The sequence below is a fragment of the Botryllus schlosseri genome, chromosome 1 (assembly GCF_051294905.1).
Source record: "Botryllus schlosseri isolate E-star chromosome 1, Bs_hap1, whole genome shotgun sequence".
NCBI classification, from domain to species: domain Eukaryota; kingdom Metazoa; phylum Chordata; class Ascidiacea; order Stolidobranchia; family Styelidae; genus Botryllus; species Botryllus schlosseri.
Window position 1 is genome coordinate 5,828,358 of NC_137236.1, and position 14,222 is coordinate 5,842,579.

Here is a 14,222-nt window from a genome sequence, read left to right on the forward strand (position 1 = left end):
TAATTTGTAATATACACATTAACTAAGAATCAATCACGTGACTATTTACCATACCTGATACATATTCAACACCGGTCGAGAGATGCCTATACCCGAAAGTACGATATGCGGACGCACCCATAAGAACACATGGCGAAACACCAGAGATCTCATAAGAATACATGACAGACAGGTTACGAGCTCGTCCAGAAACAATGGCACCGGTTGAGCGATCCCTATGCCGAAAAGGGTTACCGTGTGAGAGATGTCTATACCCAGGCACCGGTTGAGCGAAAGGGGCGTCAAAATGGTCGCCGGTTCAACACGAGTTTCGAGGCACCGGTTGAGCGATCCCTATACCGAAAAGGGTTACCGGTCGAGAGATGCCTATACTAACCCAGGCACCGGTCGAGCGGAAGGGGGGGTCAAAAGGGTCACCGGTTCAACACGAGTTTTCGCGGCACCGGTCGAGCGGGCCCATAAGCCACAATGGCGATTCGCGACCGATCTCTATAACTATACTGCCAAATTTCTTGCTTTTGCTGCTTGCATCCATGCAGCTTGCATTTTTGATATTTGTGGCTAGCTGCTCTTCAAGTTAAAATTTCAATATTTTTCAATATGGCTGCACTGACCAGCTCAGTGTCCAGCTCAAATCAATGACAAATTTTCTCAAAGTTAACCATGTGTATAAATATATTCTAATTCGTATATTTTCTTATGAACAATCCAAATGAGATTAATTTATTGTATATCTTGTAAAATTAGCACGTGGTCCAAATTCGAGGTATCCAAATTGTAAAATAATTGTATTTTGTGAGCAGTCAACCGTGAAATGGAATGCATAATTCATTAAGGTATCATATGAAAGCTGTTGACATCTGCTTTCATTTCCATTAGATATCATAATCACTTCACAATTGTTTAGTCGCGTGCATTTTGAAAACAATATATCACTTTCCCTGCCATTTTTCAATTTTCTGTCCGTTCGTTGAAGCCACCTGATTGCTGCTTGACGGTATAAGAATGGGGTAGAAGCTCATTGAACTATTATGATTAGGGCCACTTTTTTTGACACGTCAAAAAAAGTCAAAATTTTGTCAAAATTGTAGCGTTAGATCAAAAAATGTCAAAATTTTTTACGACGTCAAAATTATGTTGCAACCTGCATTACACTGTCAATTTGAGATCCCAGAATCGCGAAATTATCCGCTTGAGGCATCACAAAGGAGAGCTTTCAGCGCATGGCCGCGAAAAAAGCTAGGCGCTATAGAGAAAATTTCTCTTTTTTTCCGCTTTGCGTAAGTTCTGTGTTGCCCGTCTCGCTCTTTTGCGATTCAACGTGCTGGGAACAAGACAGGAACTGATTGTGCTGCAGATTTGAAAACTTTCTTGGTGAGTAACGGTGTTGCATCGCGCCATATCAAGAAATTGGAAGGTAGATAAATAGCTTTAGCATTAATGTACCCTGTTATATAGATATCTGATATAAAGTACGATCCTAATCTGTATATAGCTCACGCATAGCAGTAATATGCCAGGCTGTTATAACAGCTATAGCTATAGCTCTCCGCTTTAAACTTGAAACATTGCGTAACTAGCGATTAGGGCTGGGCACAATGATTATAGTACGCGGATTTTGAATGAGTATCAATTTAACTGATTTGAGTGTAGTGGTAAAAGACGATATTTTGAAGTATGAGAGGCACTTCTTCGATGGCAATCAGAGATCGAAAAGTGTTAACCATGATGACCAATGAATGTTTTCCATGAACACGAATGAAAATTTATAAACGTCAAAATATATTGTTTTTGCGTTTGGAGAGGGTTAGGGTCAAAGTAGGGTTGTGGGTATCCCAATATTGGGGTTGGCGTATTAGGGTTGTGAGAGGGGGGATATTAGGGTTGTGAGAGGGGGGATATTAGGGTTGCGGGAGGGAGGATATTAGGGTTAGGGAAGTGGGATATTAGGGTTGGGGGTAAGGGGGTTAGGTTCAAAGTCGGGGTTAGATTACTTCTAACCGGGGTTTAACCCGCCTCCAATCTCCCTTTCTCCCAACCCGAATCTTGGGATACCCTAACCCACCTCCAATCCCCCATTTCCCGAACCCTAATACCCCCTTCCCCAACCCTAATCTTGGGATACCCTAACCCACCTCCAATCCCCCATTTCCCCAACCGTATTGCTCAACCCTAATATCCCCCTTCCACAACCCTAATCTTGGGATACCCTAACCCAACTCTGACCCTAACCCACTTCCAATCTCCCTTTCCCCCACCCTAATGTCCGCCTCCCCAAAGGCACAAAAACACAATTTATTTAGTTTATAAATATATATTTGTGTTCATGGAAAACATACATTGGTGCTTATGGTGAACACTTTTCGATCTCTGACTGCCATCGAAGAAGTGCCGTATGAGACGCTCTTCGCCATGAGTATCAATTTTTCAACGGGAATTGAAGTTGTGATACTTATTTCTACTGTGTTAGCATTGATTTGCCGTATTGCAGCGTACCAAACAGTAAAAAGCTTTGAATCTTGTCAATTTACATTCTGTTATGTTGTCATAATGAGTGTTCCTAGAATACTCAACTTGAAGCATGAGTCGTGATCCATCGATGCACTATGGCACTCGATTTTGCCCAGCCCTACTAGCGATGGTAATCTAAACATTTAGTGAGCAGTTGTGATCGATGCATCTTGTAGGGGGTTTAATGGTGGTACGAATTGTGATCTAGAATGTTTTTCTTTTCATTTTGTCTAGAAATAATTATATTAGAGTGTCGTAAATGTCAGATGAAAAATCATGTTGGCTGTGCCTGTTCGTTGGGAGTTCAGATCAGATTACAAAAAATTTCTTGAAACGTCACAAGGACCATCCGAGTCTGATTTATACGTGCAAGCTTGTAATAAAGACTTTTGGCAAATATTCACCATTGGTGTGACGCGCCATCTGTTGAATCTGCAAGAAGTAAGAAGCTAATCAACTGAAATGTGTTCATGCAACTAAGTCTTGTTGTTTCAGTTATGGAAAAAGTTGTCAACAAATCAAGGTCAAAACAATATGTCCGATGAATCAGCCTCGATTGCTGAATCGGATACCACCTTGCCGGGAGAAGTGTCGGTTGATGAGGATTTAGATACCACCATGCCGGTAGAGCCGTCAGTCAATGACGATTTAGATAACACCGTGCCCGTAGAGCCGTCAGTCCGTTGTGATTTAGCTTCTTCAGAAGCAGCTATGCCAGTAAGTATTTGATCAAATTTTGCAATGAATTTAGCTAACCTGTCTGGATGATATGGTAAATATCCACATTATTCTAGTAGGACACCAACTCGTATTTTCATCAATTAACAGCCACCATGCAGTATGGGGCACCTCGATCCTCCGATGCCCTTGCCGGAATTCAGTGTGAAAGTTGAACTAGCGCTGAAGCAACGTACAGCTCATGAAGTCATCAACCTCGTAGTGGAGCAGTGTGCAAATCACATCCTGAACAATGGTGACATAACCAATAAGTCATCGTATCGAAAGTTTTGGGAAGGCACTTGTGGAAAAGTATCCGTGCTTAGGATCTACCTTACAGAACCCCCCCTGGGTAAAGTAAACTGGTCTCATTGGTCTAAATTCATTTGCACTGATCATCTCATTTTTCTCTAGAAAAATATCAACACGAAACTGTCTCAGAAATTGAGAGCGCTCAGACTTCTCAGACAACATCCTTCTTCCTTCAAAAACGCTTCCGTGTCAGCAGTGTCCGGTAAATTACTAAATAGTATGTAATGTGGGTATAGAAGTACATAGTTTGTACTGTGAGTATATAGAAGTAGTCCGGTGATGTTCGCCGGTTTAATTATAGCGTAGTTTGTACTGTGAGTATATAGAAGTAGTCCGGCGATTTGCGCCGGTTAATTACAACGTAGTTTGTACTGTGGGTATAGAAGCAGACCGGCATTGTTCATGGGCATTAGAGCGTTGTGGGTAGGAAATTAGACCAGACCCTGTTTGCGGTAGCACCAAGCCATCTTGAGTATTGTGTCACTATACTAATATTTACACATTCAGGGGGATTCAAGTTGACTGTTGGAGAAGCGGCGACTCGTCAGCTGCAAAAGGAATTTGACAACGAGGACTGCAACTGGCAGAAAATCTTGACTCTTTTCAAACAATTGTACGGACACCGGCGTGCTCAGCTAACGAAGAAAGGGATCCCTCTCAATGAAATTCTGCAAACGTTCTCTACCTTAGGTTTCATCAGACTGGTGAGCGCATGTATGATTTATCATTAGGCCTCTGCGATATCGAGTGCGGGTTAGTGTATTGACTCTGAATTGAGTATTAGGGTCGAGGATAGTATTCCTGTATCACTCATTCTGATGTCACAACATGAATGATTTGGGGTAGGAATTATGTGCCTTTTATATGGCCACGAAGAATATATAGTGCCAGTTCTTAATATAATACTCTAAAAACTCGTATTTTTACAGGTCGGGGAAGATTTATTGAAGTTGATCGCACCAACTACAATTGATGAGATGAAAACTAATTACAAAAAAATGATGCATACATTGGATAGGGTAAATTGGGACTTGCAAAGCTATTATGACTTAGAACTGATTGATAATAACTTATTAATTTTTTGTTTTTCAGTTCAGTGTGAATGATCAACTAAAATATCTGCTGTAAGTACAATGGCAACTCGCCGATGGCAGAGTAAAGTGGAAGAAGACCGACGCCAGCCTGAACTCTAGAAAGAAGTCCACAGTATCTGCATTGTCAGTGGAACAGGTACGTGATTATAAGTTTATATAATGATGTCAATCACTGATACATGCAGCTGACTGTGCGGCAGTGGTGAGCGAGATAGTGTAATGGTTATGCGTCCGGATTTTTGATCGGTAGGTCGTGGGTTTGATCCCCGGCCGGGTCATACCAAAGACTGGAAAATTGGTATCCGCAGCTATCCTGCTAGGCGCTCAGCAATCACGGATATCATGGAGGAGAAAACAAACGGGGGGCGCAGACTAGATGAACTCGCGCTCGTATCGCAACTTCGTCGTCTAAGCATCTCCGATGGTGCAGGCGTAAAAGAATATCATATCTCTTTCTCTCTTAAACTGAGGGGCATGAAAGCATCTGAAAGGGGTGAAAAGCAGTGGTCAACAACAAAGTTTTCTCGCTTCTCGCCATTTACGTGCAATTCATATTGTTCTGTGTATACTCCGGATTTTATGCTTAAGAATTTTCCCATTAACAGTCATAACGTTCCATGCAATCGACTTACAGAACCCCCCTGGGTAAAGTAAACTGGTCTCATTGGTCTAAATTCGTTTGCACTGATCATCTCGTTTATTTCTAGAAAAATATCAACACGAAACTGTCTCAGAAATTGAAAGCGCTCAGACTTCTCAGACAACGTCCTTCTTCCTTGTAAAACGCTTCCGTGTCAGCAGTGTCAGGTACATTACTGCGAGTATATAAAAGGAGTCCGGTAATGTGGGCCAGTTTAATTACAACATGGTTTGTACTGTGAGTATATAGGAGTCCGTTAATGTAGGCCAGTTTAATGACAACATAGTTTGAACTGTGCGTATATAGAAGTGGTCTGGTGGTGTGCGCCAGTTTAATTACAACATAATTTGTACTGTGCGTATATGGAAGTGGTCTGGTGGTGTGCGCCAGTTTAATTACAACATAATTTGTACTGTGCGTATATGGAAGTGGTCTGGTGGTGTGCGCCAGTTTAATTACAACATAGTTTGAACTGTGCGTATATAGAAGTGGTCTGGTGGTGTGCGCCAGTTTAATTACAACATAGTTTGTACTGTGAGTATATAGAAATAGTCCGGTAATGTGCGCCATTTTAATTACAGCGTAGTTTGTACTGTGGGTATAGACCGGCATTGTTCATGGGCATTACAGCGTTGTGGGTAGGAAATTAGACCAGACCCTGTTTTCGGTAGCACCAAGCCATCTTGAGTATTGTGTCACTACTAATATTTACATATTCAGGTGGATTCAAGTTGACTGTTGGAGAAGCGACTCGTCAGCTGCAAAAGGAATTCGACAACGATGACCGCAGATGGCAGAATATCGTGTCCCTTTTCAAGCCATTGTACGGATACCGGCGTGCTCAGCTAACAAAGAAAGGGATCCCTCTCAGTGAAATTCTTCAAACGTTTAGTGTGAATGATCAACTGAAAAATCTGCTGAAAGTAAAATCGCAACTCGCCGATGGCAGAGTCAAGTTGAAGAAGACCGACGCCAGTATGAACTCTAGAAAGAAGTCCACAGTATCTGCATTGTCAGTGGAACAGGTACTTGATTATAACTAAGTTTATATAATGATGTCAAAATCGCTGATACATGCAGCTGACTGTGCAGCAGTGGTTCTTGAACTGAGGGGCATGAAAGCTTACGAAGGGGGTGGAAATCAGTGGTCGATAACAAAAAGTTTTCTCTCTTCTCGCCATTTACCTACAATTCCATAGAGTCCGAATATTATTCTTGAGAATTTTCTCAGTAACAGTCATAACGTTCCATGCAAGTCATAACGTTCCATGCAATAAACTTTTGTGACATTACGGTAAGTGGGCGTGAAATTTTTCACATTGTCTGGCGTGTCTAGATAACTTAGTGAATTACTGGTGTAGAGATGTCACCCCTGTTGTTGACAGTCATATGCATTGTCTGAATTTTTGAAAAAAATACTTATATTTCAGGCTCAAGATGCTCGAATCCACTGCAAAAGATCACAGCCTCCACATTTGGTGTCGCAAAGCACTAGAATGGCAAGATCCAGGGCTGGATTCTACCTGATGGCCATAGAATTTTGTGTCAAGACTATGATACGGTCTTTGATATGCTGATTAATATAATGGCATGCTATTATGCTGGGACCTAAAGTATCCGAAAGATTTTCAGCTTCTGGCTTTCGTCCAACATGTCGTAATAGGCGACAAAAGTGCTCAATGTATGTCTACCAAATTCGCCGATTTCTTGCTCAGATTTCAACAATATGCTCCAGAATAAGACTTTCTAAGAATGGATTTCTCGCTACATTCGATTTTTGAGTAGTACTTCACAAGTACTACAAGTTCGTTACATGGTACAAATCCTGTATAAGGTCAATTTTCTCGCTACATTTGTTTAGTGAGTTATACTTTCAATTAAGTAGCATAATAACAAATTCTGTAATAAGTTCAAGTAATTTTTCCAAGCTTGACTTGGCATGTGGTTTATTTCCATGCGGTTAGGGCTGCCATATTCTAACTGGAAAATTTCGGCTACGATTTATGCTGCATGTCCTATTTCTTGCCTTCAATTTATTTTAGTGCAGTATGTTTATTTGCATACACGTTCATTATTCCGTTTATAATAAAATGCCCCATGCGGGATTCAAACAGTTTGATTGTCGAGTACGCCAGGTGATTTTAGTGTTATTGCGAGGACAGAACGGAGGTCGACATGTACGCCAGATTATTTAGTATTCTATATCAGGCCGCAGCGACTAGTGAGGTATCACCTAAATCGGAAACACCTAAATACGGAAACACCTAAATATAAAGCACAATCGACATCATCTAGGACATTTTACGTGGGATCTTTTTTGACGAAAAAAGTGTTGTCTTTTCTGATTTCAACGACATGAAAAAAATTACAGTGTACGTTTGTATCGTAGATATTGCACTGTTGGTGAACTTATCATTTGACATTTTACAGCTTGTAACCTACTTTATAGGCCCACCGTTGTGGACGGTCCATTGTCTGCTCATTATGAAGCATAAACATTCAAATGAAACAAATAGGTTGACATGATGTTCACCGCAATATCCTAACTGAAGCAAGACTGCGCGAGCATTGCGTGGTTCTTATATGAAGAAGCGCATGATGAAAAATTGTGATGTAGACACCATTGTCAGAATGAAGCAACACAGTGTGTCATCAGCAGTGTACACACAACTACTTTATTGTTGTCAGCCAACAACTGCTGCTGTTGAACGTTCTTTCTCCATTATTGGCAAGCTACTTAGTAAAAACAATAAGCCTGAAAGAAGCTCACAGGAAAGTCGTTACGATTTCGGGCAAAGGATTTGAAGGTAGCTGTCGCAGAGTGGGGGTTGCCACCAATGTTCCCTCTAATTTTTGACGAGTCTGCGCACAATCACCAACTCACTGCGCAGACCCTTGGACAACAGTGCGGAACAACTAAAAAAAAAGGTAATCACTTCGAATTTTTTGTGCGCAGAGACCGTGTTAGCACTGCGCATTTGCGCACATGCGCATGCGCAGCTTAGAGGGAACATTGGTTGCCACCCACCCCAGAAGTGCGAGAAAACTAGTAATCACTAAACCACGGCTCTTGATTGGCTATTCGGCTATGCCTCAATGGGCTATGCCGCAATACCTAACCGGCTGTATGCTCGCTGTGTTTGTATGATATAAGTTCATAACAGTGTAAGTCATGTCTGTCTGTTTTTTCTTTACTTTCAATTTTTAAAGCCGTTCCAATATTCTATTCTTTGATTTGGTAGCAAATTCTGCTCATTTTTGTTGTAGGCCCAGTTGCTTAGCTATTATACAAATAGTGAATTTTAATGATTCAAGTAAAAGTGTAGAATTTTAGTGGTTGCACTGCTTTTACTGATGGTCTGGTGATAAAGACAAGAGATTTGTTTTATCCATGTAGATTTAAACAATATAAGAAATAAGAAATTACAAGATAAAATAAATCTCAACTTAGAGTGGAAACTATTAATCTGGATCCTAATAGTTTTAAGAAAATGACGTTAGAAAGACAATATCCTCTGTATCTTGATGAAGTCGGTCATATGGGAAAACAGAGAAGAAACTGATTTTATCATCGGCGTGGAAGGGAAAAAAGTTCATGCGAACAAAGATATATTATGTGCTACGTGTGACTATTTCAATGCAATGTCTTTTTCACAATACGTCTGAGAGTGAAAGCGAAGCCGTAGCGATTCAAGGAGTTTCATTGGCTGATCTGATCAAGTGCATACACGGGCAAAATGTCTACCTGTGAGGAAGAATGTGAAGATTAGCTGTATACAGCCAGTTTACTGCAATTGGTTGATATTTGCGAGAAAATCCAGTCATTTTTAATGTCCAGATTGAATTGTGAGTCCTTTTTTTGCCATGCGGAGGATCTGCGATAAATTTTCACTGGATGCACTGGCGGCACATTATAATAAAGACAAAGACAAGAGCTTCTACACATGGATTATCAGTACCTATCTCACATCCTCATGCTGCCACAGCCGAATCAAAATTATCAATTGGGCTCAAATGGTTGAAGAGCACAAGAAAGAGATGCGTACCTGATGAAGATGGTTGGTCTGATAGACATTGGTAGAGTATCATGAGTTTTTTTACATATAAATGGCTGAGAATGATCGGTAGGTAAGAGGTCTGCCGAATTCATGGAACAGATAGTTCTGGCGTTAACGGCACATGAGAAACCTGTTGTTGCAGAACATTCCGCAGACGACACTTCAATAGCAAACTCGTTAATACTATATCATGATGATGCCTTTCGTACTTATATTTTAAATGACAAACAACTAAACTGGCTGCAATTTTCATTACCTTTTGAGAGCGATAAATTTTAAACATGCATTTTTGATCTGTATCTATGCTATTGTGTGGTATTCCACTGAGATTTACGCTCTTAATACCGAAAGCTGGGAATGGCAACGATTTCATGATAGCAACCACTGCCATGAGGGATGTTTGCAATGGGTTGCTCATGACGGCAAAATCTATGTTGGTGGACATCACCAGGCCGATTTAATATATCGCAATTGCCTTAATATATCGCAATGAGATATATTAAGCCTCAAAAAGTGCGATATATTAATCTGCCGTACGGCAGGCCGTGGGGCGCTTCCTAGGCCGTGAGCAGCTGCTGGCACTTTTCATTCCCTGTTTTGCCTTGTTGAACATGCCTCACAAACGCAAGGATCCATATGAAGGCCTACGTTGAGCGATTCGGCATAGGCGTTGCAAGCCGTGAAATATTACACTGCGATCAGCGAATTATATACTGCGTCCTATTTCCACTCGTTTATCATTGTAGTGAACTGGTGATTGAATGGTATTCATGTTTTGCAGGTGGCTCATTCTTCAAGTCGTGGATCATTTCTTGGCATCAATCATGATCACATTTGATGCTTTGCAACTCAGCAATGCAACTATGTCGCAGCAGATCACCAGCATTGAAAGATTGGCAGATGAACTCGTCCAGAGATGTGGAGTAACCGTCGACGAATTCATCACCAACCCGAGCGAGGTTGCTGAAGTTGTACCACCTGGCAATGCGATCAAGATGGGGCCCTATTCAGTCACTGCACTGCACAAGCCTCGCATCAAGCATAGTTTCGATGACAATTTTCTCAAGAGGATCACAGATGAGCACCTTCTGTTGCAAGAGGCCGTTGCGAAGGAGCCCAGATCCAAGGCTTCGTTGCTGAAGGTGGGGGACAGTGCGTCCTTCAACAAGGTGTGGGCTACCGCTGGACGTTTTGCATCCTTACGTCAGTTTGCTGCTGGTTTAGCAACGGCCATGCCCACCACATCTCGTGTGGAAGCAGACTTCTCCTTCATCAACTACCGCAAAGACGAGTTCAACTCTGCACGATCTGATTTTTCTCTCGAAGGAGTCTTGTTCGCTCGACAAAGGAAGGACCTCGATTCGTTGTTGGCGTGTTTACACGAGTAGTGGAATATACGATATTTTTCCTTGCAAAACCAGTGCTTTCAATGCTTTTGGGAGGGTAAATATGAGGTGCGATATTTGCGATATATCAAGGGCTCTAATCTGCGATATTTTTAGTAATATATCGCATTGCGATATATTAAATCGGCATGGACATCACTGCTTTCAAAGGTTTGTGATTGCATTGGATAGATGGCACGCTATGGACCTTGACTCCACTATTTGTAATTTGTGCTCAATGTCTGTTCATGATAATCGTTTATATATAATTGGTGGAAGGCAAACATTTTTTCAAGCTATAAAATGCTGTTCTCTTAGCTGTTCTCTTAGCACTTTATTGTGGGAAAATGAACCACAACTTTGTATTGCAAGGCATTCTGCAACCACCTGGAATGGTAAAATCTATGTTGCTGGTGCGATGGATGGCTGTGATTTTTTATCCAGCTTCGAAATGTATGATATCCGAACAAAGATTTGGAATGAGCTCCCGCAAATGTTGAGTCCTGCAGGACTCCATGGATGCGATTTTCGTCTTCTTGCTATTTGTCAGAAATTACATGCTGCTGGTACTGGAACAAGAAAAGGCTCCATCTATGTGTTTGATCCCGCGGAGAGAGAAATGGTGTGAACATCCTATTAAACTGTATAGACATAATAAGCATATTGTGTCTACGGCTACTGTTTCATTGCAACAAGAGTGTGCTGATGCTAGATAGAAGTAGATGCGAGTAAAGTGTGGTTACGTTCGACAAATTGACACAATTTCACCTGATATCTGGAAAATATTAGTGAGCGGCGACTGGCGTGAATCAATTTTCTGTGTTTATGAGGTTATGGACCGAAGATTCAGAGAAGCTAATTCCAAATCTTCGTTGTTATCAATAACTACCATGTTATTTTCAAATAACTGTCTCCAAAGTTAATCCAGTATTTGAGGTGACTTTAGACAAGGTAATTTTTTAGACTTGCTTTTTTGGCATAATTCATGTTTTAAAAGTCATTTAATCAAGATATCTGTTAAAAACAGTGCCTGGAAATAAAGCAAAATACTACAGGTCTGTCATGCAGAACACGCTATCCAGTTTCCCCTTTTTTTAACGATTTAGGGTTGTCCATTAAGGTTAATAACACTGGTAACTGCTTTTAGCCTACATTCCATATATGCCTCCTCAAATTGGGATTTGAACACAACGTATGGTGTTGAGATGACCCGATTGGTGGTCCCAGCAAAAATCGAGCTTGTTGCTGAGTTGGAGCGATGTATTTGTCATTTGGAAATGTTACTGCTCCGGTTAATGTTCACTTTTTTATATATCATCAGATGGATATTTTGTCGTGCAATCTACACTATTTTCAGGAAGCGCATCTGTAGTCTTTGATAAATTTAAACATATATGTACGCTACATAATCTCTCTGCTTATTGTCGCCCATTTCTTATTATATTTTGGTAACCTAAACTATCCATCCACTGATCTTCTGGTATCCTTTTACAAAGCCATTGAGCCAGCCACTACCAAAATAGTCGAAGATGCACTTTGATACAGATAGAGAAGTCACATTCTAGGATCTTGGAATAACATTGTCCACTGTTCAAAGTTGCCCCTTTGTGATAAAATATTCTGGGTATGCTCATCGAAGGTAGAGCCAATTGAGATTTTTGCTTTGGGTTACGACAACTAAAGGCACACTGCTAATAACTTATGTCTCACATGCCATTAGGATGAATTGATAGGAGTTCAGATGATTTCGATGAAATGGTCCTTATGTCACTTTCTCCCTGAAGGTTTCAGCTTATTAACTAGTGACATCAATTCACCTTTTCTTGAGATTAGTCAAGTTGCTTCTGTCTTCTGAAAAAGAAATGGACCCATAGCAACAACATTTTTCCTTCAATGATTCTTGAAATATTTTATTCCTTAACTGTTCAAAGTTGATGTCATGTCTAAAATAACCCTGCTTTACGGGGTACTTCTGTTTCAGCTCATTGTAGAGGCCATTTGTGGATGTATGGAAATGCTTGTCGGAGATCTGGTTGTATTGAATTTTTGCAAATACGAAATTAGTTCACTGTGCCTTAATTGTTGTATAAATAATCCTATCAATTTTTGTTTTGTGCTTTATTAGTGATAATATTTCTGTAATCTCTTAGCGATCTGATTCTAAATCGCTTGATATGTTGTTGTTTTAAAAGCTGATTGTATAAATGTAATGATATTGATAACTGGATTTTCATAATATTTGATGAATTTGGTAGAATGCCTCAACATCATTTATCCTCATTATATTGTAAATTTGTGATGTTTTGAATTGATCAAGTTTATTAATCAACGAACAACTCGTTGTTCTGTGTCCGAAATTATGAATTCATTTGGGCGGTGGTAGCAAAGATGGTATGGCAATTACTCCAGATGACTCGAAGATTGGTGAATCTCGAGATTTCCATGCAATCAGTCACATTATTGAAGATTTCACCACATTTGACAACTTCATGTAATCAGTAATTATGCTTTTATCTGCCATCTTTGCTATATGCTATTTCACAACACGAAACTAAATATTTGTCGTTGGTACTGAAGTACTCGTCTCAGTTGCCCGTCCTGCCTCACCCATACCGACTATTTTGTGATCGCGCTTTACATATTGATAATCTAGTCGTTTTGCTTGCAGCATTCTAGAATTTAGTTAATATCAAATTCTGATACGAAATAACAACTAGGGGTTGAGCCCAATTTCTCTGCTGAGTGGCGATTCTCTACTCAGCAACGATTTCGTTACTCAACTCACGCCAAAAAGTATACTCACACTCAAATGCGTCCAGATCGGCACTGAAATCTAAGTCAGCGCACCCCCAGACTTAAGTGTCAATTTTCACGGCCGAGCAGCCAACTGCAGGCAACACCCGCCAAATACCGGAGTACCGGCATTGTCGTATATAGGTACAGTACACTATTTCTAGATGTGAGGTTCTGCTGAGCGAATGACATCAGTGGCGCTTGGACGGATGTTGTGGTTATGATTGCATTTGTAATTATCTTCTGTACCCTTTCGACTTCTTGTCGTACGGCATCTCGGTATACCGGAATGGTAACTTCTGCAGTCTCAATGCGCTAGCATCCCCCGCCGTCGCCGTTCTTACGGCGACAAAAAAGCCCAGAAAAAGACCAGACGAAAGAAAGCACTCACAAGGAATGGAAAGAACTAGAAAGGGCCGTGGCTTCAGCAAGATCAACATCGAAAAGAACTGAGCGGCCTAGGTGGATGTCAGTATAAAAAAGATCGCAACTGCGTGTCGTTCGATATCCTCATATCTGTTCATTACATCGCATTGTGTCTCATCGCATTCTACATTGTGTGTGACTTGTTTAGATAAAAAATATAACTTAACGATTATTATTAATATACGCATGCTCTTCCCACAATTAAATAGACGAAGCATCTTGACCAGACCCCTAGCATGAACCTCGATCAGCTGATAGAGTTCCTGCATGGTAATATCAGTGTTGG

General features: G+C 40.7%; 1 protein-coding gene across 3 annotated transcripts; it reads left to right on the forward strand.

The window, feature by feature from the left end:
• The first annotated feature begins 1,150 nt into the window (after window positions 1-1,150).
• On the forward strand, window positions 1,151-4,438 carry LOC145437438 (uncharacterized). Of its 3 annotated transcripts, XM_080314731.1 has the most exons (6): window positions 1,151-1,374; window positions 2,746-2,952; window positions 3,007-3,228; window positions 3,340-3,580; window positions 3,643-3,742; window positions 4,048-4,438. In XM_080314731.1, exons 2-6 carry the CDS (start codon window positions 2,788-2,790, stop codon window positions 4,103-4,105), a joined length of 786 nt encoding a protein of 261 aa, XP_080170857.1. In that variant the 5' UTR covers window positions 1,151-1,374; window positions 2,746-2,787; the 3' UTR covers window positions 4,106-4,438. The 3 variants fall into 3 exon arrangements, with proteins under 3 accessions (XP_080170857.1, XP_080170998.1, XP_080170926.1); XM_080314872.1 differs by lacking the exon at window positions 2,746-2,952 and having other exon boundaries at window positions 1,151-1,417; XM_080314800.1 differs by lacking the exon at window positions 2,746-2,952.
• Window positions 4,439-14,222: the final 9,784 nt, after the last annotated feature.